Source organism: Cricetulus griseus, chromosome 3 (genome assembly GCF_003668045.3).
Source record: "Cricetulus griseus strain 17A/GY chromosome 3, alternate assembly CriGri-PICRH-1.0, whole genome shotgun sequence".
In the NCBI taxonomy this organism is placed as follows: domain Eukaryota; kingdom Metazoa; phylum Chordata; class Mammalia; order Rodentia; family Cricetidae; genus Cricetulus; species Cricetulus griseus.
In genome coordinates this window covers 65213477-65241354 of record NC_048596.1, presented here as the reverse complement: position 1 = coordinate 65241354, position 27878 = coordinate 65213477, and the positions used below count along the sequence as shown (strand labels likewise).

Below are 27878 nucleotides of genomic sequence, written 5' to 3'. Positions count from 1 at the left end.
GGCAGTGAACTTCAGAACTTTATTGTGCAGGACAGAAGGCCACACTTCTGCCTGCCCACCCCCAAACTTTTAAATTGTTATTGCTCTGAGATCCCTGGTGACCCCCTTCATGATCTCCATTGGAGTTTGAAGAGAGAATAACCACAAGAGCTCAAAGCTCCCTTCCTTAAACATAGGCAGTATTATTTACAGTTTACTTTTACATAGGAGGAGAAAAACCACACTGGAATTTATCACTAAGCTAACTTAATATTTCCTTCTTAAATGTCTTTGCTACACATTTTTACTATTCTGGTGACTTCTTGTCCTTAGTTTCGTGGTGTATACAATGTCTTCATCCTGTTTGGGAAGAAAAATAATAATGTGAAGAAACAATTTTTGTAACCAGCTCAACCCTACAAACCCACTATCCTTATTAGGTGTCATTTAGATGTTCAGTCTAAAAATTAACTTTGAGGGGATGGAGAAATGGCTAAGTGGCTACAGGCTCTTTCTCCTCTTGCAGAGGACCTGAGTTCAATTCCCAGCACTCACATGGTGGCTCACAACCATCCAGGGGATTAGATGCACTGTTCTGACTGACCACGGTTGACCTATTACACATACATATAGGCAAAACACCACACACACACATACACACACACACACACACACATACACACACACACACACACACTGTAAAAAACTAATTTTAAAGTTGGAGATCAGTTTTGCAGTACTTACCTTAAAACTGTCTCCCCTGAAACATTTTCTTACTTTTTTAACATAGATTCTGCTCCTTCACAAGTTTCTAACATACATTACGGTTCACTAGTTAGAAAGCATTATTCAGAAAACATGAATCTGAAGGTGGCCTAGATGAGAGCTTAAGTGTCCTAAAGATAACTTCCCACAGATAGAGGATGGTCATTGTGTTCTGAGTTCTCCTGTGTGGCTGCAAGAGCATAGTGAGTCTTCTAAGGCAGTGGGGAGATCTACCTGATGGGGATCAATCTACAGAAAGCAAAAGATGACAATAGCCTCTCAGAACAAATAACCAGAAGTTCTGGTACCGATAAACACAGGGCCCACCCAACACAAATCAGGAAAAGCCAAGGGTGATGATGGACATACTTTAGAAGCAGTTTTATGGGTGATCATGAACAGTAAGAAAAGGAGAGGAGAGTCAGAAAACAGAAACTCTAAAAGTATGAGGCTCACTGTAGATAGGTAAATCTTGGTATGTGAATGCTGTTGAGTTCTAGAAGGCAGTAACAGGTAGCTACTAACATGGGTTGACTGATGATAGAAAGGCACACACATCAGATGAAAGGCTTGCTCCTCTAGCACTCTGGCAGCATGGCCCCTGGAAAATACATATACACCACATATGCTGTTTCTGCATCTATGGACATACAGAAGCACATGGCTGGCAGACAGCAAAGAGTGCAGCCCTGGAAAAAACTTATCAGTGTGTGGAGTCCCCTGGGTGCCTGTGGGTGGGGAGAGGAAGCCTGAGTCCCTATGACATGATGACCTGACCTGATCACCCTCAGAGCTTGGCAGTTGTTGAGTTCAGGCTCATTCAAGTAAAAAAGAGTGGGTGGGTTTTACTCCTTCCATTTCATTCTGAGAAAACACTACTTTCAAAACTATGAATCTGTGTTTAGCATTCTTATTTAAAGTGGAAATATGAGAAGCACTGTTAACTGTATGAGGCTGAGTTCCTAGTCCTTTTGGTATCTATAATGAAGGCTAACCACAATGAGACAGTTTCTCCTTCCAGGCAGCCCATCGCCACTTTCTTGAGCTTCTCTTCATTCTTCTAGAGCAGTGATTCTCAACCTGTGGGCCACGAGCCCCTTGAGAGTTGAATAGCCCTTTCATAGGGGTGGCATACTAGATATCCTACATATCAAATATTTACATTATGAATCATAACAGTAGCAAAATTAGTCATGAAGTAGCAACAAAATATGGTTGGGGGTCACAACAACGTGAGGAACTGCATTAAAGGATGGCAACATTAGGGAGGTTAAGAACCACTGCTCTAGAGCATTCTATCTTCACATTCTCATTAGACTTTCATGCCTTCTTGCTCTCTCTCCAGCTATGTAAAATGTGTTGTGGCATCTGGAAACTCTAGTCTCCTTGTGTTGTTAGTCCTGCTGCTTGGTTTATTCCAAAAGTGGTTAGAACTGGCCAACTTGGCCACAACTCTGCCTCAGTGATTGTTGCTACTATTATCACATCAGTTGTCTCAAAATACATTATGTTCAGGTTCAAATTGAGTATTGAGAGCAATTACATATCACTCCCACAAAGGTAACTGCTCACCCTATCTTTAACTTTTCTTAGAATACTACTTATTGTAAACATGCCATTGGGGTCAATGCACATCAGTGACAATACATTAGTACTTACAGTCTATTAGCTTAAATTCTGTGTGGTGAAATGACACACTTCCTACTGAGTAAAATTTACCTACTTCTATTTGCGTAGGAGATAGCCAATCCTGGGTTTATTCTGCTGTTTTATTTCTTTTTAAATCAAACTTACTCATTTTATATGTGTTTTGCCTTCATGTATTGTATGTATTGCTTGATGCTCAAGGAGATCAGATCCCCTGGATCTACAATTACAAATGGTTGTGAGTCCTGAGAATCATATCTAGCTCCTCTGAAAGAGAAGTTAGTACTCTTATCTGTTAAGCCAATTCAGCAGCCCCTATTCAGCTATTTTAAAGGAAGTCTTTTGAAGTCCAGGACATCTTTGTTTTAGTTAAGTGTTGCTGACTTCGAGAGGCTGAAGATGTCATCCATAACCATGACAAGCAGTATCACAAGCATCAGAAAGTGACATTAGATGAATGCATAGCTCTTCTGGAATGAAACCTTCAATAAGGTGAATTCACTATTCAAAGTGGAATTACCAAGACACACAGAAAGTAGGTGGTTTGGATGTTGGCTTCTCCCACTAGCATAACTAGGAGCTGCTGGTGTGTTCTGATTTGCCTTCGTAACCTAGGCATAAATATTGTCCCAGTCTTGTAGAACGTAAAACAAGAGGGCCTTACCTTCTTTGGAACTTTTGTATCTTTCTTGGCACCCCGAGTCACTCTTGGCTTAGGTTCACTGTCCAAAGTGGCTCCAGTTTTTCTGGATCTCAGACACCTGACATCTGAATCTCCAGAGATCCCTTTCTCTTTCTGAGTCTTTACCAAGATTTCTGCACCTGTCTCACTTGTTTTCTCTTCTGCTGCATGAGGCTGGGGAATTTCACTCTGTCCTCCAGACCTCAAGCATATTCTTTTCCCACTGACTTTGCCCCTAGATGTAGACTTCTTGGCTCCATCATCTGTGTTCTGCAGCTCTGTCTCCTGGGAGGTCTTCACTGTCTTCTCATTTTTCTTTATCCCAACCTTCTCTGCAGATACACCAACCTCGGGTCTTGGCTGTTTTTCATTGGTTTTCTTTCGGTATCTGGAGGGCAGAGGCGTTTTCTAAGGGAATGAGAAGACAACTACAAAATTAGTTAAAGCTCAAGATCCATTAGGAAAAAAAATTAAAAAGTAAAACTAAAGAAAAAGGACCAAAAATTTTATATTGATTAATTTACTAAGAGTCATCTAAGATATCCAAGACAATGCCTTAGCCACTTTGTTCCCATGGAAAAATAATCATCCCTGATAAATTATAAATTCAGGATGTCAATCATACCGAAACATTCCAGTTCATACTATTGAAGAATGTCCACCATACAGGCAGTAAATGAGTCCCTGGTCCTTTAATGATCACCAAGAAACAAGAGCCTGCAATCTGAGGGATGCTATAGTGATCTCCCTGTTCCAATCCTTCTCAAGGTTATATGAACCTTAGCACCTGTGTTTTGTTTTTGTTTTTTTAATTTAAATATGTGCATTGGTATGAAGGTGTCAGATCCATTGGAACTGGAGTTAAAGACAGTTGTGAACTGCCATGTGGGTGCTAGGAATTGAACACAGGGTCCTTTGGAAGAGCTGCCAGTGCTAAGAGCCGCTGAGCCAACTTGATAGCCCCAGCACATGTGTTTCTTATTTGAATACTGTCACATACACAGAACTACACTGCCCACCTGTTCTCTGGTTAATTCTTCAAACTAAAGATACATGCAAGTCATTCAGTCCCTGAGAACTACTACAGCCACTTTTAATTAGGTCTTATGCAGACAGGAAAACTTTAAGGAGTTTGTCCCTTGTGCAAATCCCCTAAGGATCAATGGCCAGCGCTATTAATGATGGTAAATAGAAACAGTAAGGAAATGACTATTTATCTGTGAATAAACCCCATTACACACAAATTACTGCAGCAAAATGGGCCCCATCCTTCCTGAAAAGCACCCACTATGTCCATCCCCATCACCTGGTCTGGATGGGCTGAGTTTTCTACTTGGGCTTCCTTTTCTTCCGTGATGTTGCTAATCTGCTCTTCCACTGGTTCAATTTTGTTTGACATGATTCTCAGCTGTTTCATCTTCACAGGCTCAGGTGACACATGCCTCTTGCTGGAAGCAGTCCTCTGTTTCTTAGGTGCAGGTTTCTCATCTGTTGCTTCCTGCTTTGGAGTCACAGAGCGCAACCCCCTGGTTCTTGGAATACTTCCATCTCTTGCAGACTTCCTCTTGGGTGGCAGGAAAGTGATGCTTTTGCTTTGCGATTCTGCAGAGTCCCTGGTATCCACCACCATTTCCAAAGTTGTTTCCGTAGTGTCCTCTTTAGAGGCCCTTAGCACTCTCCTGGATGTTCTCAGAGGTTTTATGGGGACTGGCATTTGCTGGAGAGTACTTTTAAGGCTATTGGTGTCATGTCTTAGTTTCTCAGTGTGCTCTGACATTTGAGTTATTTCTTTGGATTCACCCAGGACTTCAAGAGATTGGACCCCATCCTTAGGTCCTCTTAGCTGCCTCCTGCTGGCAGTTACAGTGGTGACTGTTTCTAATTTCTGCTTTCCAGGTTCTTTTGAAGCTTGAATGTCTTTGTCATCAATTTCAGGGACCTTGCGAGATCTTGAAGTTTGCCTTGATGATGGTACTGCCTTCCTCACTAATGAAGGCACTTCATCCACCTCTACTTTTCCTCGCCTTGTCCTGGGACGTCTTGGTGAGATCGGGAGGCTATCTACCTGTTCTGGTTGCGGAGAACTGCAGGGAATCTGTGTGGGTCTTTCATCATTTGCTGATTCCTCAGTATGACCTGGTCCCTTGGGACCAGGCAATTCTAGGGGTTGTGCCTTTTCCCTGAGTACTCTCCGTGGCCTCTTGCTAGCAGGCACACTTGCTGCTGGGTCAGTCTTCTGCTTTGTAGACTCCTTAAGCTCTTCAACATTTCCACTATCACTCACAGGCTCTTTTGGGGTATTCCTGGTTTTCCTGCCTGGTGGTTTTCTCTGTGTTGTGGGCTCTTCTTTCATGTCTATTTTGCACAGTCGTATTCTGAGCTGCCTCTCTGAGGCTACCGAGCTTTCCTTTTCTTCTGGTTGTGGAGATTCACAAGAGTATCTTGTGGCTGTTTCTTCTTGGATGCTGGGTAGCTCCTCTAAGGGTTGGGTCTTCTCCTTAAGTGTCCTTGATTGGCTCCTCTTGCCAGTTAAACTTACAGTTGGGTCTTGTTTCTGTGAAGAATCTTTAAACTCTTTGACATCTTTACTGTCACCCACAGGCTCTTTGGGTGTGTTTCTGGTTCCCCGTAACACTCTTGTAGTTTTTCTTTGTGCTATAGGCTCTTTGGTCACACCCACTCTCCTGAGTCTTCTTCCTGGCTGTGTCTGTGAAGTTGTGTCCATGGACTCTGGAGATTTGCTGAGCATCTTTGTGGTTTTATCAACAGTCACTGAGTCCACTGCTGAGCTTGGAGTTTGGGAGAGCTCTTGGAAGCCAGGCAGGCCCTCTAGGGTCTGTGCCTTTTCCGCTCGTGCAACTCGTTGCCTCTTGCTGCTGGGCACACTGACAGCTGTGTCCAATTTCCGCTTTACAGATTGCTTCCTTGTGCTAATGCCTTTGTCTTCACCTTCTGGTACTCTAGATATGTCCATTATTTCCTGTGACATTTGTGGAAGCATCCTGTCTCCTGATAGTTCATTTTTCACATGAACTTTCATCAGTCTAGTTCTGGGCTGTCTCTGTGAGGTGATTGAAGTTTCTGTTGGCTCTGGTGGCAGAGAGCTGTGGGGCATTTTTGTTAGCTTTTCACCTGCCACTGAATCCTTCTCATAGCCTGGTGTTTGGAAGAGCTCCTGGAGACCAAACAGGTCTTCTGGGGACTGGGATCTTTTCTTACATGCCCCTCGCTGCCTCTTGCTGCGAGTTACACTTATTGCTGGGTCCAATGCCTGAGCTGCAGATTCCTTCAAATCTTTGGTTCCACTGCCATCATCTTCTGAAAGTCTGGATACACGCATGACTTCCTGTGATGAACATCTTGGCTTACTTAGCAAAGAGTGCTTTTCTCTCGCATCCACCTTGTCAAGACCTGTCTTAGACAGTCTCTTTGTGCTTACTGGAGTTCTGACTGGTTCTGCTTGTACAGATTCCAAAGATACCTTTGCAGTTTTCCCAATATTCACTGGGTCACTGGCACCAACTGGAGTTTGGAAGAGTTCTTGGAAGCCATCCAGGTCTTCTAGGGATTGAGCCCTGTTCTTAGTTGCCTGTGAACTTCTACTCCTTGAACTCCTGGTAAAGTCCACTTTCTGCTTTGGAGTTTCCATAATGTCTATGCTGTCGCTCTCTTCCAGCGCTGATGCTGTGGGTGTGCAGGTGGCTCTGCCTGGTGACTTTGTTCGTTTCCCAAGGGTTGAAACTTCTTCTGTCACATCCACTTTCCCAGGATCTGTCTTAGACAGTCTCTTTCTGCTTGCTGGAGTTCTGACTGGTTCTGCTTGTACAGATTCCAAAGACAACTTTGTAGTTTCCCTAACAGTCACTGGATCACTGGCACCAACTGGAGTTTGGAAGAGTTCTTGGAAGCCATCCAGGTCTTCTAGGGGTTGAGCCCCGTTTTTAGGTGCCTGTGACCTTCTCTTGCGTCCTATTGAATTCCCTGTGAAGTCCAGTTTCTGCTTTGGAGTTTGACTCTCCGTGGCCTCTTGCTAGCAGGCACACTTGCTGCTGGGTCAGTCTTCTGCTTTGTAGACTCCTTAAGCTCTTCAACATTTCCACTATCACTCACAGGCTCTTTTGGGGTATTCCTGGTTTTCCTGCCTGGTGGTTTTCTCTGTGTTGTGGGCTCTTCTTTCATGTCTATTTTGCACAGTCGTATTCTGAGCTGCCTCTCTGAGGCTACCGAGCTTTCCTTTTCTTCTGGTTGTGGAGATTCACAAGAGTATCTTGTGGCTGTTTCTTCTTGGATGCTGGGTAGCTCCTCTAAGGGTTGGGTCTTCTCCTTAAGCATAATGTCTGTGCTGTCGCTCTCTTCCAACGCTGGTGCTATGGGTGTGCGTGTGGCTCTGCCTGGTGACTTTGTTCGTTTCCCAAGGGTTGAAAGCTCTTCTGTCACTTCCACCTTACCAACACCTGTCTTAGACAGTCTCTTTCTGCTTGCTGGAGTTCTGACTGGTTCTGCTTGTACAGATTCCAAAGACAATTCTGTAGTTTCCCTAACAGTCACTGGATCACTGGCACCAACTGGAGTTTGGAAGAGTTCTTGGAAGCCATCCAGATCTTCTAGGGATTGAACCCTGTTCTTAGGTGCCTGTGACCTTCTCTTGCGTCCTGTTGAATTTTCTGTGAAGTCCAGTTTCTGCTTTGGAGTTTGCATAATGTCTGTGCTGTCGCTCTCTTCCAGCACTGTAGGGGTCCGGGTGGTTCTGCCTGGTGACTTTGTTCGTTTCCCAAGGGTTGAAACTTCTTCTGTCACATCCACTTTTCCAAGATCTGTCTTAGACAGTCTCTTTCTGCTTGCTGGAGTTCTGACTGGTTCTGCTTGTGCAGATTCCAAAGACAACTTTGTAGTTTCCCTAACAGTCACTGGATCACTGGCACCAGCTGGAGTTTGGAAGAGTTCTTGGAAGCCATCCAGGTCTTCTAGGGGTTGAGCCCCATTTTTAGGTGCCTGTGACCTTCTCTTGCGTCCTGTTGAATTTTCTGTGAAGTCCAGTTTCTGCTTTGGAGTTTGCATAATGTCTGTGATGTCGCTTTCTTCCAGCGCTGGTGCTGTGGGTGTGCGTGTGCCTCTGCCTGGTGACTCTGTTCGTTTCCCAGAGGTTGAAAGCTCTTTTCTCACATCCACCTTACCAACACCTGTCTTGGACAGACTCTTTCTGCTTGCTGGGGTTCTGATATGTTCTGGTTCTGAAGATTCCAAAGACATTTTTGTAGTTTCACAAACAGTCATTAAATCTTTTTGACTAGCTGGTGTTTGGAAGAGCTCCTGGAGACCAAATAAGTCTTCTGGGGACTGAGATCTTTCCTTATGTGACCCTTGCTGCTTCTTGCTGCGAGTTACACTTGCTGATGGGCCCAGTGTCTGAGTTCTGGATTTCTTCAGATCCTTCTTCCCTCTGCCATCATCTTCTGGAAGACTTGGTATGTGTACACTCTCCCCTGCAGCACACCTTGGCATATTCAGTGAGATCTCTTCTCTCACACCGACTTTCCCAAGACTTGTCTTGGCTAGTCTCTCTGAGGTTTGTGTGGTTCTAACAAGTACTGGTTGTGGAGATTTCAAGGACACACTTGTTCTTTTGTTATCAATTACTGGATCCGTGCTGTGGTCTGGTATTTGGAAGAGTTCTTGGAAGCCATCAAGGTCTTCCAGGGGTAGGACTTTTTCCTTAGGTGCTCTTCGCTGTCTTGTAAGCCCAGTTACATTTGCTGCAGTCTCTAGTTTCCCCTTTGGAGTCTTCACAATTGCTTGTATCCCATTATCCTGCTGCACTGGTGATGTGGGAGCTTTGCCTGGGGACTGCTTCCAGAGTGCTGAAAGGTCCTCTGTTACATTCATTTTCCAGAGACTCATCTTGGGCAGACTCTTTCTACTGCTTTGCCTTCTAACTGGTCCTGACTGTGGAGATTTGGTGGGGATTTTTGAGGTTTCACCAATAGACAGTGAATCTTTAGCATGGCCTGGTGTTTGGAAGAGCTGTTGAAAACCATGCAGGTCTTCCAGGCGTGGTGTCTTATCCTTAGATGCACGTCGCAGCCTCTTGCTGTCAGGCATACTAGCTTCTGAATCCAGTTTCCGCTTTCCAGATTGCTTTGATGCCCGGACATTGTTATTGTCAGGCCCTTGAAGTGTGTCTATGGCCTTTTCTATTTGTGGATGTTTCTCTGATTCTGAAAGTTCTTCCTTCACTTCTATGTTACCCACACATGCCCTGGACTGTCTCTTTAGGCTTTGGGTGATTATTACAGTTTCTGGTTGTAGAGCATTGATGGACTTCTTTTTGGTTATGCCAACAGCCAATAGGCCATTTCCATGGTCTGGTGTTTGGAAGAGCTCTTGGAGACCAAATAGGTCTTCTAGAGATTGGCCCTCTTCCTTAGGTGTTCTAGGATGTTTCTTAGGCCCTCTTAAATTTCCTACAGACTTCAATTCCTGACCAGAAGTTTCCATAATTGCTTTTATCCCTTTTTCCTGCTGCACTGGTGCTGTGGATGTATGTGCAGCTCTGCCTGGTGACTTTGTTCGTTTCCCAAGGGTTGAAACTTCTGTCACATCCACTTTCCCAGGATCTGTCTTAGATAGTCTCTTTCTGCTTGCTGGAGTTCTGACTGGTTCTGCTTGTGCAGATTCCAAAGACAACTTTGTAGTTTCCCTAACAGTCACTGGATCACCGGCACCAACTGGAGTTTGGAAGAGTTCTTGGAAGCCATCCAGGTCTTCTAGGGGTTGAGCCCCATTTTTAGGTGCCTGTGACCTTCTCTTGCGTCCTGTTGAATTTGCTGTGAAGACTAGTTTCTGATTTGGAGTTTGCATAATGTCTGTGCTGTTGCTCTCTTCCAGCACTGTAGGGGTCCGTGTGGCTCTGCCTGATGACTTTGTTCGTTTCCCAAGGGTTGAAACTTCTTCTGTCACATCCACTTTTCCAAGATCTGTCTTAGACAGTCTCTTTCTGCTTGCTGGAGTTCTGACTGGTTCTGCTTGTGCAGATTCCAAAGACAACTTTGTAGTTTTCCTAACAGTCACTGGATCACTGGCACCAACTGGAGTTTGGAAGAGTTCTTGGAAGCCATCCAGGTCTTCTAGAGATTGAACCCTGTTCTTAGGTGCCTGTGACCTTCTCTTGCGTCCTGTTGAATTTTCTGTGAAGTCCAGTTTCTGCTTTGGAGTTTGCATAATGTCTGTGCTGTCGCTCTCTTCCAGCGCTGGTGCTGTGGGTGTGTGTGTGGCTCTGCCTGATGACTTTGTTCGTTTCCCAAGAGTTGAGAGTTCTTCTCTCAAATCCTCTTTCCTGAGATCTGTCTTGGACAGACTCTTTCTGCTTGCTGGAATTCTGACTGGTTCTGCTTGTACAGATTCCAAAGACAACTTTGTAGTTTTCCTAACAGTCACTGGATCACTGGCACCAACTGGAGTTTGGAAGAGTTCTTGGAAGCCATCCAGGTCTTCTAGAGATTGAACCCTGTTCTTAGGTGCCTGTGACCTTCTCTTGCGTCCTGTTGAATTTGTTGTGAAGTCCAGTTTCTGCTTTGGAGTTTCCATAATGTCTGTGCTATTGCTCTCTTCCAGCGCTGGTGCTGTGGGTGTGCGTGTGGCTCTGCCTGGTGACTTTGTTCGTTTCCCAGAGGTTGAAAGCTCTTCTGTCACTTCCACCTTACCAACACCTGTCTTGGACAGACTCTTTCTGCTTGCTGGAGTTCTGACTGGTTCTGCTTGTGCAGATTCCAAAGACAACTTTGTAGTTTCCCTAACAGTCACTGGATCCCTGGTACCAACTGGAGTTTGGAAGAGTTCTTGGAAGCCATCCAGGTCTTCTAGAGATTGAACCCTGTTCTTAGGTGCCTGTGACCTTCTCTTGCGTCCTGTTGAATTTGTTGTGAAGTCCAGTTTCTGCTTTGGAGTTTCCATAATGTCTGTGCTATTGCTCTCTTCCAGCGCTGGTGCTGTGGGTGTGCGTGTGGCTCTGCCTGGTGACTTTGTTCGTTTCCCAGAGGTTGAAAGCTCTTCTGTCACTTCCACCTTACCAACACCTGTCTTGGACAGACTCTTTCTGCTTGCTGGAGTTCTGACTGGTTCTGCTTGTGCAGATTCCAAAGACAACTTTGTAGTTTCCCTAACAGTCACTGGATCCCTGGTACCAACTGGAGTTTGGAAGAGTTCTTGGAAGCCATCCAGGTCTTCTAGGGGTTGAGCCCCATTTTTAGGTGCCTGTGACCTTCTCTTGCGTCCTGTTGAATTCCCTGTGAAGACCAGTTTCTGCTTTGGAGTTTGCATAATGTCTGTGCTGTCGCTCTCTTCCAGCGCTGGTGCTGTGGGTGTGCGTGTGGCTCTGCCTGGTGACTCTGTTCGTTTCCCAGAGGTTGAAAGCTCTTCTGTCACTTCCACCTTACCAACACCTGTCTTGGACAGACTCTTTCTGCTTGCTGGGGTTCTGATACGTTCTACACATGGAGATTTGTTGGGCATTTTTGTGATTTTGTCAGCAGGGACTGGTGATAGAGAGAGTTCCTGGAAGCCATCTAGGTTTTCCAGGGGTTGCGTCTTTTCCTTAACTTTTCTTACCGGCTTCTTGCTACCAGTTACAGTCAAGTCCAGCATTTGATTTTCAGATTCCTTCAAAGCTTTGATGCCCCTGTGCTCTTGAACTTTGGGGGTATACCTAGTTCCTCCTGACACGTCCACAAAATTTAGTGCAGAGTGTTCTTCTTTCATGTCTACTCTCCTTCCAGATGTGCTGGGCCATGGTTTTGTGCTTGTTTTGGTATTCTCTGGTGTGGGTTGTGGGGATTTGCAAAAGACTTTGGTTTTATCATCACCCATGGGTTTTTCTCTGCAGCTTGGTGTTTCAAAAGGCTCCTTGAGACCAGCTGGGCCTTCTAGAGGTTGTGCCTTTTTGTCAGGGGTCCTTGACCAGCACTTCACTTTGGTTTCATATACTAGGTCCACTTTCTCTTTTGCATCTCTTCGACCATCACTCATTGGTATGTTTTGCATGCGCATGGATTCCTCTGGTGTTTCTATGGTTCCCTTTTCTTGATTAAATAGTTCCTCAGCACAGGCTGCTGTTTGGGTGGTCATCTGACTTCCCATTGAGTCTTTTGTTGGCTTCTTCTCCCTGGCACATGATCTCTTAGCTGATGTTTTTTCTGTAACTTCTTTTAATTCAATAATTTCCTTGAATCTTTGTGAAGTGTTTTCACTGTCCTGCATCTGTTGATCTACTTCTTGTCCTTGCAGTGATGTCTTCCTTAAGTGTCTTCCTGTGATGCCCTTGGCAAGGCCTGCTTCTGTGTTTTCATTCATACTTTCTACAAGTGTATGTCTAAGCTCTCTAGACCTTCTTAACTTGTTCACACTGGAAACTGTCTTCAGAGGCTCTGTCACAGAACCTGGAGTCTTCTTTTCTACATGAGCAATGTCATGGTCATTCTTAGGAGTTTGTACTGTGTTTCCATTTTTGATGCTCCTCCGCCTTAAGGTAGGACTTGCAAAATATTTATTAGATGGTTCCTTTGCTGCATTCTGAGTACTGGAGAGCACATTTTCTCCTATAGGTAACAAAATATATTTATACAATAAACATTTTTACCATCTAAGGTCGTCAACTTAGTATTTTATCTTTAGGAGGTGTATAAGAATCAATAATTTAGTTTCTTATAATAAGCTACTACATGATCTCAAGTTATTTGATGATAGAGCAGGTCCTTAAGAAGCATCTTTTAAAGGCTGCCATGACATGTGACAAGGACCTGAAGACAGGCAATTTTTACTCTGAAACATCAAAAACAGTTATTTATTATCTCGATTCACTAATGAAGTAACAGGTTCTACTGTGTATGTTTAGGGCCCATTATCAAACTCTATATGTAATCAGCAATGACCTTCTGATTCCAAAGATTGGGATTATAGGCAGGCATCACCACACCAAGTTTTTGCAATATAGCACTCTACCAAGTGAGTTGCATTTCTATCCTTGCAATAATTCTTAATATGTGTAATTTATATATGACAGGCCAAGTGTATTGTTTGTGCTTCCATTCTCTTATAACAAAGATGTTAAAAGCATATATAGACATCATTTAAACTTATTAACTGAGTGAATAGTTCTTCCTTCCAAACTAGGTTAATGACCAATGTCAGCAAAACTGCAAAGCCTGCTAGAGGAATGGCATTTCACCAGGGCAAGCTATTGTACAGAGGAATACAATATTGTCCATAAAGAAAAAAGCCATCTTTAAGTCCCCATTCAAAATATAACAGTGGAATAGAGAAATACACCAACCTAAAATCTCTGAGGTGCTAGGCAGAGGTTTGTTTTCTGAATTAGTTACTTCAAACTGTTTTTCGGGCAAATTCCCCGAATTTGAAAGAATGGAGGCCTTGTCATTCATCTGCTGCTGATTCTCCTTCACTGGAGTCTTGAACATTTCAGTTAGTCCTGATAAAGGAAAATATTGGAAACATGGCTTACATTATCCCATTTCCCACACAGGACAAGCTATATGACAGAGAAACTCTCAGATTCTAGGTCTGCATCATCTCATTAAAATGGTGATTTTGTTAACATGCTTATTTAAAAATGGATGGGTTGGGGGGCGGATGAGAAGCTAAATATATCATTTCTCTAATCCTCTCCTCTGGAAAAGGAGAGCAAAGCAAGTGATTTGGTTGACCTCAGTAGTCTTCTACATTAGTTCCCACAAGTAAGTCCTGACACAAGGACAAAAGCTGGACATGGGCACCTGTTCTCAGGGGACATCTGCCAGGAATCCACAACCTAAGGGCCTTGTTCTGTGCTCAAGAAATCCTAGGTTTCTCAGGATCTAAATCCTATGTACAAATAATGTGTGCCCACAATGTAGAATATTGACAGAGCATTGACCATTTTCAGTGCTATCAAGTAAGAAAGAACACACACACACATTATAATCTAAGTGCCATCCACATTCACTTTAAAACCAAAAGGCAGTAGTGACATAACTCCATATAAAAGATTGAAGCTTCCTGAAAAGCTTGTGTGCCATGCTCCTGTCTTTTGGACACCACAGAATGAGAAGTTGAGCTGGTACTCACTGCAGAATGGATGGGTCTGGGAATCACTGAAGTGCCCATCCACACTAGTCCATTCAGCAAATCCCATAGCCTTCTGAGTCTTACTTGAAATAGTTACAAGGGTTTACTTTGTTATTTTAATATGGATGCTGCCAAGACAGGCATGGCAGCCCTAAGAAGGTAGGAGCAGGCAGATTTCTGTGGGTTTAAAGCAAGCCTGGATAGTTAGAACTCTGTCCCAAGAAAAAAAAGACAGTGTAGGGGAAATTGCCTACACCAAGGCATGAGAATTGTCTAATTCTAAGAATGGGTCTAGGAAGAAGGAACATTTAAGATAAGCCACTGTCTTAGGCACCATGTATTTAAAATCTTATTTATCTTTGAGAGATTTTTTTAAATATATATATTCATCACACACTTATGACTTATAACCACACACATGCACTAATCTACTTTTTTGTTTTAGTCTTAGTCTTTTACTTTTATAAAGATAAATGAATTGATCCAAATACAGCTCTTTTAAGGGGTTATTCACAAACATTATACATTGAGGTGTTTGGTCATTTTCAGTTCCTAATCTGCAAGAAATAAAAATAAGATTCTACCTATTCAGTTCAAATCTTAATTCTCTTTCAAATTATACTACTAGAAAGTATTACATATTGAAGAACATGACACAAATCTGTTTTCTTGAGAGTAAGTCTAAACAGCCAGTCACACTTTCACTGATACTCAAAAAAGATTGGAAACAGTTCAATTATCAGTGGCTCAAAAGAATGTTCTTTTATGGCTCCATTTCAGCAAGCAGTTAAGCTCTCTAGAAAGAAAATGAATCCTGAAGAAGCATTAATATTGCTCTAAACCAACAGATTCCCTGGAATCAGCCATCAGTGCAACTCCTCCAAAGTTAGAGCCCTTTGCCCTCACTCCACAAAGCAACTATCCATTTTCTGTACACATTCGGCTCTCCAGAGGGTAGCACTTAAGATTTCCATCACTGATTCCTGTAGAACACAAATCCCCCGAATTGATAGAGACCTGTCCTCTACTTCCAACCAACTTCTTCTCTGAATATTAAAACACCAGAAAGCTGGTTCGATTGTTTGTTACACTCACTGCCACTGAGCTCCCACCTGGGGTTCTAAGGTGGTTGGTTGTAAGGGGTGGGGTAGGGTAGAACTAACAAACACCAAGGAAGTCACGAACAGAAGGACCAAGAAGGCTGTGACTACAGGTGTTCAGGCTGCATTTACCTGACAGATCTTCATTGAAGTCCATTTTCCGGTTTAACATCAAGTTGTTCAGCATTTTGTAGGGCCGAGCAGGCATGCTTACTTTTTCAATCTGAGCTCTCCCTATAACAATGGTACAGGGAGAGTTTGCATGGCCTGTGCTAAACTGATTATGAAGGTTGCTTGTAGGTTTCTATAGACAAAAGAAAGACAGACAAAATATCACAGCATGAGCAATACATACTTAAGACAATTGAGATTAAAAGCAGTGCATGACTGGAGTACTATACCTTTGGAGTATTAGGTCTTCTTTGTCTTTTGCTCGTCTGCTTTTGAGGAACATGTTTTACAACTTTTGTCTGTGTTTGTTTTGCACCGAGTTTTACAACATCTGCCCATGATTTTGCAACTGTCAAAAGGAAAAGATAGTGAAACTTTTCAAAACTCAGCATGAGAAAATTAAGCTTGAAATATTTTGCCCAGGACACCACTAACCAATCAAATTGGCTTCAGAAGCACCACTCCTTCTTTTGGAGCAAATCATCTGTAAAATGTCATGCTGACTTCGGCTGATGGATGCTCTCTTGGCAGGCAGGTTGCCACTCTTCCTGCCTGCTTTCTTGGGAGTGTCTGTCTGATGTAAGGATTTGCTGCCATCGGAAGCAGGCAAGATCCTGCCTGATCTTCGTCTTTCATCGTTTGCCGTTGGTGGAGTTACTCCAGGAGACTCTAGTTTCCCTGGCGACTGAGGCCGTTCCTGACAAGGTAGAGTTGTTATTTATGAGAAACCCGATTAAAGAGGTAATATCTTTGTAGTATCTATTAAAAGCCTTTACAACAAACCATGTAGCTTTTAAGCCCTGTCTTTCTAGGATAAGAAAGGAGTCAGTTAGCTGTTCCATCATTTAAGCAGATGAAGGGGACATATGCATGAGTGAAGTCTGAACTGAGGTATTTCTGGTGAAACAAAATGGGGTCATTGCTCAGTAAAACAAGACACTCTGACTTCAGCACAACCAACACCATCCCTAGGGTTGGCATGGAAGGGCCTGCTCACTTCGAGGAGTTGAGACAAGGTAGGAACGGGCTGGGGGGAAGGGACGAAAAACCAGTCCTTTTTGTACTAACAGAATAAAGCTGTCCCAGGCCCTTTTAGGAAATTGAGCTATACAGCCACACCAAGAAAAAGCAACAAAACAGTGGTGACAGAAGGCCAAAGGTCTAAGGACTGCATGTTCAGAAAATAGATATTTTACCAAAGATTATCCTTCTTGCAACCTCAATGCCCCTATACTTCCAGAAGAAAACAATCTTTGTGATCACACATGCTGCTATCTTCAGATTCTTTTAAATGGTGTTGGTGTGCCCTAGGGTACCACCTCACTTCACAGAAACACCTGAGAGCCCATATGGTTGTTTCTGGGCATGAGGTAAGGGGTAAATAATAAGGTCTCTATTGCCATTCTGCCTCTGCCTGGGTTTTGGGTAGAATGTGGACCATCTGTGAGCTATGAGATATAAACACAATGCCAACTGTCCAGCTTACCTTGATGATTTTCTTCAGGACAGCTGGAGTGTGAGGGGCAAGTGACTTCCTCTTGATTGGTGTTTCTCCTCTTTTGAGTGGTGTATTAGGAGGTAAGTTTTCATCAAACAATTCAGGTCTTAGACGACCACCAAAAGATACACGTCTTCTCTTCAAAGACATTCCCTCACTCTTATCTGAAGTAAGGAATGCAAACATGAAAAGAACAATATAAATGCTGTGCCAGGACTTAGGATTTAATTCAAACTAGCATTAGAAAGTAAGGCATCGAGAAGGCATTGAAACATGGCACCTTCATTCATAAAACCAATGAAGGACGAACAGCCTCAGGACTTCCTAAGAGATCTCAGGAGAAACCAGAGGTATTGTACTTCAACTGGATAGAACTAGGATTCTCCTTAAAACTGAAAATTGCATGTGAAATAGCTTAAGAAAGTTATCTGCAGCAGGTATCACCTTCTACCAGAGAAGTCAGAACCTGAACAATGGTCTGAGGAAACTTATTAAATTGACACACATACTTGGGCCAGACCCAGACCTGCCTTATGAGTAAACTATATTGCAGATAAAAATGTCTAGGTAGTGCCTGTGGGCAGTGCATGCCACCCAAACCCCATCATACAACTTCGTGAACAGTCTACATAAACCCTTGTCCAGGACATACACTCCATTATAAAGTTCAATGGAATACCAGCTGATGAGTACAAGGTTACCAAGGGAAAGACACATCAATGGCCATCAGCAGAAACTATGTCTGATACATTGTTGCATTGGAGCCTGGAGAGCTTTGATTTCTGTAAGCCAGCATGAAACGTGTATGTAGGAAGCCTTGGGTTGTCAGTTCCTGTTTGTAACAGAGATAAAGAGGAAAGCTTTCTCTAGGTGGTGAAATGGCTCAGCAGGTAAGGGTGCTTTGTTGCCAAGCTTAAGGACCTGGACTCAATCCCTGAGTCCAATATGGCCTATGGTAGAAGGATAGAACTGACTCCTTACAAGTTGTCCTCAGACTCCTGCACAAGGACCATGGCACAAGCTTACACTCCCTTTCATCCATATACACAAATTAGTAAATGTAATAAAAAATTAAAAACAAAATGTTAATATCTTGGAAGCACATAGAAGTTTGCTGGTATAGAAACCTGGGTCCATTCCAGTGTCTATTAAAAAGTGCTTATAAGCAACTGAGAACAGTGTGGAACACCCAAAGGCCACTGTATGTTCAATGATGTTCAAAGGACTGCCCGTAGTTTATTCCCAAGGACCAACCTCACAAAATACAACTGGTATTCAGAACCAGGAGTTAAATGAAAAGCCATTAAGATTATACCCCTTACTTTGTAAAAGAAAATCACATTTTTTCCTGAAGTAGTTTCCCCCTAAACTAGCTACACCTCCTCTGTTATTCCTCCTTATAAAAAGCAAAATCTTCAGTACCCATACACGGAATGAACACATAGGGTAGATATTAATCTATTAGGGAAAGTAGATCTACAGTTAAACAACTTACTAATGGAGTCACCAAAGTTGCTGATATCAACGGAACTAAGACCAGGTAGCCCAGAGCAAATTTGCTCAGCTGCTGTGGCTAATTTCTCAGGCTTGCTGAAAGCCTCCTTTGGAGTTTTCTTTTCACCTGGAGCAAGGTGCTGAATTGAAGAGGACCGGTTTTGTGTTTCTGCAGACAGCACTTCTACCTTTGCAGGAATACTCCTCCTCTTTTTGGAAAAGAGATTTTCTGGTGTATCAGCAGGGCTGGCAGCATATTCAACTTTCACTGGAGTTTGGTTTCTAGTTCCCGACTTCCTGGGAGTGACTATCTTATGGACTGCCTTGGCACCTTCACTTTCATCCAGATTCACAGACTCTCTTCTGCTACTAACATGGAAGTCTTCAAGTTGCTGTGAAGTCCGTACAGGGGTCTTCGTTTTAGCTGTCTCAGCAAGAGAGAAGCTGGAACTCAGAGCCTCTGTGGAAGTCTGAAGAGGCCTCACAGCACTGTTCTGGTTCTCAGTCCAGACCTTTCCTACCTTGGGTGAAGAGGGTGCAGTCTCAGGGGTGCTTCCGCTGGATTTTGCTCTGGACTTGCATGACACCAACAGCTTTGTCTCCCACATTTCTTTTTCTGCTGCACATTCAGGTTGTGGTTCTGACTTCCTACGAGATGGCTTTTGTGATTTTATATCCAACTCTTCCTTCATTGACTGATAAAGTTTCTCAAAGGGAGATTCATTTTTCTTGCTGTTGCTAAGGCTATGTGCAGGAGAAGACTTCAGTTCCCTATAACTGCTCCCTGTAGCCCTGGACTTCTTAAAAAGATCACTAGAAGTGGACTCTCCTAGGTTTCTGCCACTGTGCTGTTCTACATGCCCTGAAGAACAGGTATTGGATAGATCTTGGGTAACACTGTCCTTTGAGCCATCTGAGGCAGAACTGTCTCCAAGGAACTTCTTGTCATGCACTGAAGATCTTCTTGAAGCAGTGGTTTTTGAAGATTTGGCATCTTGACCTTTCCCATCTTGGCAATAAATATGAAATAAGAAACAGAAGTTCAACATTTTCTCAATAACTAACATTTTTGGAATTGGGTACCTAATTTTAGATTACCTAACCTAGCTTTTCATTTAGTCCACAAATTACTTAACTCCTTACACTTGTCATCCATCCTCATGTCGTGTCGTCCGTCCGTGCCCCACCCCCCCCACCCCCCAGACAGGGTTTCTCTGTATTGCTTTGGAGGCTGTCCTGGAACTCACAGAGATCCACCTGCCTCTGCCTCCCGAGTGCTGGGACTAAAGTCACAAGCCACCAACACCCAGCTACATTTGCCTTATGTTGTTTCCATCCAGATAAAACATATTAGCTTTGAATAACCAGTGATGTTAACACATCCCACCAGACAACTCAAGATTAAATGGACAACTTAAAAAAGCAAGCACTAGGGAAGAAATTACCCAGCTATCAATCTGCTTTGGTTTGGCATGTTAAATAGAACCAGGCTCTTAAAAACTTGAGAGACCAGGAATTTCATGCCTATATACCCATGATCCCACCCTTGCCACTGTCGTAGTGATCTGATGCTGACAGTCCCAGAACAGAAACCAACCAATACCAACCAGAGTCATCAGAGAAGCTAGCTCTTGAAGCTCGCCGCGCTGGTTCCTACAAATTGGGAAGAACAGGAATTTAAGTGCCTTTCTTAGTGTGGTCATGTTGAAACAATGAAATTAGTCCTTTTATTAATTATATTCATTGGCAAAGTGCTTCTTCTTTATGACATTTAGACTTGAGAAACAGATCCAAGTGACTTGAAAGTTAGTGGTCATGACCTAAGCACTTCTTAGCTGACTTAAGAGTTTTCTTTTTTCATTTTAAGGTTTGTTTTTGTATTTATGTATATGTAGATATGTCTAGTCACATTTGTGTGTGTTCCTGTGGAACAGGATGTTGGATCCTATGGTAGCTGGAATTACTGGTGGTTGTGATCTGCCCAGTGTGAGGGTCAGAAACTGAACTTGGGTCCTCTGGAAGAGTAGAAAGCATTCTTAACCTCTAAGCCATCAATCTCCCCAGGCCCCTGCTCTAGTATGTTTTCTAGAACTTCTTTATCTCCCAACATCACATGAAGGAAGAAACAAAGTTAAAATTAAATTCCTCTATCTGCTAAGTCACCACAGGCACAAAACTATAGGCACCATAAGTTTCACTGGAAATGCTTTCCGGATGTGCTAAATTGCAGTTCCACAAGTACCTGTGCTCTTATTCCTAGCAGGAATCTGGTGTGTATCAGGTTCAGGAAGTTAAGGCACACGAAAGAGTAGCACATCCACAGGCACAACTCGAGCCTGAATAGCAAATCCAATACTCTTTCTGAACCAATAGACAGTCCCTAACATTCTGCAACACAGAACAATTTTGGAGGTGAAGATGTATGTTTGTGTATACTATGAACAGAGTTGATGTTGGGTATCTTTCTCAACTGCTCACTACCTTATTGGGAGAGCGCAAAACTAAACATAGAACCTCACCAATTTGGCTAGACCAGCTTCATCAAACACCAGGAATCCTATCTCTGCCTCCTCAGTGATGGGGATTACAAGTATGTATTATGACACCCATATTTTACAAAGGTTCTAGAGGATCAAACCTCTGATACCCATGCTTACAGAAACAGCACTTTACACCGAGCTATCTTCCCAGCCCTGTAATTTTTACATGATTATATTAAACAGGCATGAAATTCCTATTATATTACTATGAATTTTAGCACTTAACAGATTTGTAACCAGACAAATAGCTCATCAACCATTGAGTGGTACTTGTCTACCCCATAGATCTACAACTACCAATAATTTTACTTTTTTATACCTATTAACCAGTTGAATGGTGGCTGGTGTATGGGATACCTAGCTTCCACCATAGGCTCATGAGTGCTGGGCTCTTCTAAGGAATAAGCAGTATTTAACATGACAGAGATCTTGAAGGAAAAGTATCTGTTGCTAAATGCAGGTGAACTCTAAGGCTCCTAATCCAAGGGACTACAGCTAACTCATGGTAGTAGTTTCGCTAGCATTCTAAAAGGAGAGACAGATTCAAGATTTACCCTAATGTTACTAAGTCCTACTAAGCCTCTAATTATGCATCCACAATTGTGCTGTGATAAAGGATACCAGTGGCGGTTATCTTGCTGATATTAAGTGATGGAATTCCTTCCTTCACATGACAAACACTAAACTCACTTCCTTCTAAACTAGCTTCTTCAGCACTTAGGTTTTACAATGTAATTTATTTTAGACATACAGAGATGGACAGGCACAATGAGTAGGAGACAAAATGACTCATGAGATGTCTCTTTTATGTTCCTGTTAGGTCTCAAACCTGTGACAAATGGCTAACTGAGGTGCTCATCAAAGCAGATGCTGCCCACCAGGTTCTCCCGGCATCCCTCAGTCTTTACCTGTTAAAAAGGTCCTCCTGGCTGCATACCCCATCCACTACTCTAAACTTCGCTAGCTCAGAGACTGAGCTGCCTGCCACAAGTTCCTCTAGCCACTATATAACTCAACCATTTTAGCTATGCCAGTCTCTTGGCCCAAGCAGCCCCTCTTTGGTGGGAACTCCTCCCTCCTCCCCCTTCTCCTCACATGGCCCTGCTCAAGGCCATGTTCACTCTGGACTCTCCAGATGTCTGTCTCTGCCTGTGCTCTCAAATCTACAATAAACCTTCTCTTCCACCATACCTAGAAACATCCATCTTCTTCATATATATATGTGTGTGTGTGTTGTGTGTGTTGTGTGTGTTGTGTGTGTGTGTGTGTGTATCTTTTTTTTTTCTTCATTCAATTTCTATGTATTCAAGCTATTCTAACCATGGGCTTGTGAGATCACAACACAAGTCTAGCAGAACATAAGACCAAGTCAGCACTCTGTTTTTGAATAGCAAAAAGAAGTATGATTTTTACTATGTTCACGGTCAACTTATTTCCTTATTTTGTTACTTATATTATTTCTGCTATAATTAGAAAGCCATTCTTTGCCACCAACTTAAAAGTGAGAAATCAGCTGTTAAAGCATATGAATGAGTTCCCATCATCACAAAAGAATCAAAGTCAAACCTAAATATTTCCCTCACCTGTCCAAGTGATTTTTCTGGAAATCCTGTTGAGCCGCTTCCATCCTCATGATTTCCGTTTTCATACCTACAGTGACCAGAGAATCAGGAGAAGGATTTGAACCTTTAGGTTCATGGGTTATAGATATAAACCCTGGAACAAACTCCAGGCTTTGTTCATAATATTACTGTACACAAAGAAATTGGCTTAGTTAGGAAAAAGATATCATACTAAAACTTTATGCAAATGAAAAACTAACTACAAAGCTATGTTCTAGAATTATGATCACTAGTCTCTCAATCTCTATGGAGGAAAGACATATCTTAGGAAGATGGCACTAGAATCACGACATATCTTGGTGATCAATTCATAGTTGAAATCCTTTACTGTGTGCAACAAAACTTTGGTACCTTAGTGAAGTGGCCTAATTTGAATTTAGATGCTGTCTATGTAAGATATAAAGTCAGCTAGCATCTGGAACCCTCCTCCAAGCCATCACAGTGCTGAACCAAGCCTCTTTTAAGAACTCTAGTCAATAAAAATGTTCCTTCAAATGGTTTATAGAGAAAAAGGACATTTTGTAAGGACTTACAGGTAAATCCACCACGATGCTGGAACTAAGAAAATAGTCTATTTAAAGAAAAGCCACTTGGGAGCTGGAGAGATGCCTCAGAGGTTAAAAGCACTGGATGCGCTTCCAGAGGTCCTAAATTCAATTCCCAGGAACTACATGGTAACTCACAACTACCTATATAATGCGTTCCAGTTCCCTCATCTGGCACACAGTGCAGGCATACATGCAAGCAGAACACTGTATACATACTAAATTTTAAAAAAATCTTAAAAAATAAATAAATAAAGAGAAGCCACTCAACAACAGGTTCCCAGAGACAACAAATGCTATATAAGAATTATAAAGAGTTGAAATTAAGAGGGTAGAAAAGTTGTGCTATGTGAGCATTAATCAAAAGGAATTGAGTTTATTTAGATTTATCATCCAAAGGAATCACTAAGGCAAAAGATGTGACTAAAAGTAGAAAGATATTGTAAATGACAAAGAATTCTGTGCATAATTTAGAATTATGTTCAGGAGTCCATAACCACATGCCCAGATGTAGCATCAAAAAGTATAACAAAAAGTGATAGAGAAAAGAAATTAATTAAAGAAAAATAAACAAGTTCTCAGTGGGTGATTTCAATATATCTCTTAAACTATTAAGCAGGGAAATATAAAATCGTTCCTAATAATAGAGAATTCAATAGGTCTACAGTTAGCACAATGCTTCCAGTAGTTGCAGGATACCATTTTCAAATACAGGAAGGTGGGGATGCAGCTGATCACAAAGAAATGCCCATTAAGAATGAATAAATGGTGAATACTCTTACATATTACTGTATATATTGTGAATGTTATTGAAATACCTACACTGTGAGAGGAAACAAGCCAAAGGCACCCAACATGCTATAAATCTCTCTCTCTCTCTCTCTCTCTCTCTCTCTCTCTCTCTCTCTCTCTCTCTCTCACACACACACACACACACACACACACACACACACACACACACACACACACACACACACACGAGCATTAGTCAGGCATAAACACATAGAGTTTTGTGCTAACTATAAGGTTTAGAGGCCCACCAGCTGGTAACAAGACAACAAAGATACTTCTCTTTTACAGTCACCATGGTGGCTTAGTAAAATAAGTCGTGATTAAAGGGAGTACAAAGAAACTTGCAGAAATTTCCCTTGTGACTTGGTGATCGTGTATTAGTCTGTTAGGACTGCCATAATTACAACACAGAGTGCCTTAAGTGACAGAAATGTGCTGCTCACGGTTCTAGCTGGAAGTCCAAGTCCAAGGTGTCTGCAGGGATGGCTTCCTCTGGGCCTCTTCACAGTGCTTTCCCTCTGTGCACTTGCTCCCTGGCATCTGTGTCCTAATCTTTTATTATTATAAAGACACCAGTCATGGGTTAGGACCCAGCCCAACTACCTCAGTTTGACATAATTGTTCTTAAAAAGCCAAAGAGCTGGGAATTTTAAGATGTGCCACCAACACTGGGAAAGCAAAGACAGAAGGGCCCTTGGGCTTGGCTGTCTAGTCAGTCTAGTCTACTTGGTGAATTCCAGGCCAGTTAAAAAAAAAGAGTGACCCATATCCTGAGGACCACACCTGAGGATGTCTGTCCTTTATTCTCCATAGGCACAGATGCAAGCACCTGTACACACACAAACACGCACAGGCACACACTGCCATGAGATATTTCCAACACCCATCAACACCAAAGAAGGATCACAGCTGAACTAGTTCATGGTTAAAGAGAACACAGTATTTAGACTTAACCCAGGTAGTTTTCACCTACCTAAAAGACCGGTCAATGATTGTTATTATATCTCCATGTTTCAGCTGCACAGGCTCATCTATAGTAGCCCCATTTACTTGGGCTGGATTTGTGGAACTGAAATTATACAATATTGCCTACAAGTGGAGAGGAGAGAAAAATACTAAGGGTTTGCTTAAAATCAAATTCAAAAGCTTTAAAAGTTGATTTCCAAAACCCACTTACCTGCTGCTTATTGACTTCAATTTTGCAATGTTTTTTGGACACTACAGGCAGTTGGATACGAATGTCACATTCAATACTCCTTAATAATAACAATGGAAAAAAAAGTAAGGTTTTTATGGGGGTGTGCAACTAAAAAAAAAACCAACCTCAAATTTAAAAAGCAAACAATTTGACTAATATGCTTAGACTATAAGTGTAATGATGCAGTACAGCCTAAGAAGCCATAAAAGATTATTACAACTTCTAGTACTTCAGAATAATTATATTAGACAACACTAGAACACATAATCAATTACCTTTCATATAAATAGCTATATTAGCCAGATGGTGTGCAATGCACACCTTTGATCACAGCACTGGAGAGGCAGAAGCAGAAGGATCTCTGGGGTTCAAGGCCAGCCTGGTCTACAGAGCTAGTTCCAGAACAGCCAGGGCCACACAGAGAAACCCTATTGCAAACAACCAAAAACAAAACAAACAAACAAAAATAGCTATACTTACAAGAAACAAATAATGGAATACTTTATCAGTTTAGGAGAACTTTATAATTAATGTGTTTATAACAATATGGGTGTGTGTATGGACACAAAAATACTAGTATAAAAGGTGCTGTAGGTAATTAGTGCCTTGGTTTCTTCATATACAAAATATCTATACCAGCACCCATGTTACTATTCATTTATAGTTCTGTCACGTGGATATGTGGCACACAGCCTTTTCACTGTTGTTTTAAAACCACACCAAGTTGACAGATTCAAATGTCCTCACAATACAAACAATAATCCACCCGGCAATGAAAACCAGTATCTAGACTAGAACTGTATTTCTAGAAAGCTAGCACCATGGTGGCATAGCTCAGAAACGACAATTCCTAACCCATCCACAAACCAGGAGTTTCACCGATAGCTCCATTTTGACCTTTAAAGGCCTGAAAATACATACTGTTTTCCTATGAGCCTCTAGAGCAGCAGCTCTATCAACCTTCCTAATGCTGTGATACTTTAATAGTTAGTTCCTCATGTTGTGGTGACCCCCAACCATAAAATTATTTTTGTTGCTACTTCACAACTAATTTTGCTTTTATGAATTGTAATGTAAATACATGTGTTTCTGATGGCCTTTTGGGTGGGGGTCGAAACCCACAGGTTGAGAATTGCTGCTCAGGAGTCTAAGCATATCACTTCCTATAAATACCACGCAACAAAACACAAATTGTTTTCAAAAATTTTAAAACTTGCAAAAAGCATATTTAACTAATATTTCAGAATAATCAAAATGAATGACAGTTTTGAACAACAACAACAAAAAAGGGTACAGAAAGTGACGGCATCCTTACTCTCAAGAAAATGTAGGCTTTGGGTATCAAAACACCAGGCAGAGAGACTATATCTTAGAACCCAGTTCTATCGAGCAGAAAAATCACTACAGTCCATACTTCTTAACCTAAACACCAGATATTCTAGACCAGAGAATTCCTCAATGCCCTGTTCGATGTCAAATACACTATGTCTGTCTCCTCACTCAGTGATACTAGCTACAGACACCTCTCCTAGGGTGACAGGAAAAGATGTCACCAGACTTTGACAAATATCTCCCTGAGAACTACCATTCTCGTCTGACCCCCAAACCCAAATCTCCATCTTCCTGCTGGACACTCATCCTACGTCACACACTGACTGATCTTAACTATCAGGCACCATATGGGACTCTAGGGACGTAATCATTAACAAGGCAGCCCTTGCCTTGGAGCTTAGTCTATTGGGAAACAGACAAATAAAACCCTGAAAACTAGTTAACCAACCTTCATGGTGTTAGGAAAGACGAGCTTTCTGTAAAAGCACCTTCTCAGGTAACATTTGAAAATCGGCAGAATGGGCGGTAAGTGTCAAACTTGACAAAAGTGGCAAGGCAAACAACAGCCTGGAAGGCCTCAGGGAGGAGGGTTATTATCCGACCCACAGGGAAGAGAAGGGGGTAATTCTCCTAGAGCACGCGAAGAGGGGTCTCCTATGTTTTCAGAAGGACGACAGCGCAGAAGCGGGGAGTGGCGGGGGGTGGGAGGGGAGACACCGAAGTCAGCTTGGCGCCTACCAAGTGTTTAAAACCCAGGTTCTATTTGGGAAGCTCCCAGTACATGCGCATGACTTCCGAACACCCTACACGGGCAGCCCCGTCAAGCGCAAAGGGCGACAGAGCCACATCCCGGGGTCACCTAGGTCCCGCCGCGCGCTCACCTTCCGAACAGGCAGGAGCTGAGGCTCAGCGGGAAATGTGCGCCGTCGCCGCCGCTCCGCTTGATGGTGACCAGGCGAGCCGAGGACGCCATGGTCCGTCCGCCCGGCCGTCAGTCTGAGGCGAGTGACTGCGGCCGAGGGCGAAGTGGCCTCTCGGTGAAGATCGCTGTGCCCCACGCCGGGGCCGCTTCTCGGCCGGTCCAGTCAGCACCGGTCAGCCTGGGCCACAACTCACCCGGTCCAGCCGGCGTCAGAGCCGTCGGCTCCTCAGCCGCGGCGGCCTGACCACGGCCACCCGCGTTCTTCGCTCCGCCCCGACCCGCACACCCGCTACCCGCGTCCCAGAAGCCCGCCGCCCGCCGCCCGCCGCCCGCCGCCCGCGACCAGAGTGCCTCCCAAGACAGTTCCGCGCCAAGGCTGCCTGCCGCGCCCGCCCGATTCAAACGAAAACGGCGGTTCAAATTCTGGCGCTAAGTACTGCGATTGGACCAGACTGCGCAGCGAGAGACCAATGGGG

The 27878-nt window shown here is 43.0% G+C and overlaps 1 protein-coding gene across 3 annotated transcripts; it reads right to left on the bottom strand.

Annotated features, from left to right (window-relative positions):
- Positions 1-27760, bottom strand: Mki67 (marker of proliferation Ki-67). Of its 3 annotated transcripts, XM_027409101.2 has the most exons (16): positions 27362-27760; positions 25128-25206; positions 24924-25039; positions 22575-22641; positions 20059-20104; positions 18453-19460; positions 16946-17121; positions 15895-16156; positions 15690-15808; positions 15421-15592; positions 13398-13553; positions 11506-12663; positions 7404-11139; positions 4380-7086; positions 3056-3481; positions 1-339 (listed from the first exon to the last, which is right to left on the bottom strand). In XM_027409101.2, the coding sequence occupies exons 1-16, from the start codon at positions 27451-27453 to the stop codon at positions 274-276; spliced, it is 10386 nt and encodes a 3461-aa protein (XP_027264902.1). In that variant the 5' UTR covers positions 27454-27760; the 3' UTR covers positions 1-273. The 3 variants fall into 3 exon arrangements, with proteins under 3 accessions (XP_027264902.1, XP_027264900.1, XP_027264901.1); XM_027409099.2 differs by having other exon boundaries at positions 7404-12663; XM_027409100.2 differs by having other exon boundaries at positions 7404-12663; positions 18579-19460.
- Between the last annotated feature and the right edge of the window lie 118 nt (positions 27761-27878).

Bases quoted from the DNA above. Each gene is read 5' to 3' on its own strand.
- Mki67 (XM_027409099.2), bottom strand. From the start codon at position 27,453: ATGGCGTCCTCGGCTCGCCTGGTCACCATCAAGCGGAGCGGCGGCGAC. The intron at 25,040-25,127 runs GTAAGTGGGTTT...CTCCACTTGTAG, and splicing joins TTGAAGTCAATAAGCAGCAG to GCAATATTGTATAATTTCAG. The intron at 15,809-15,894 runs GTTAGTGGTGTC...TCCTTTTGACAG, and splicing joins TTCTGAAGCCAATTTGATTG to TTGCAAAATCATGGGCAGAT.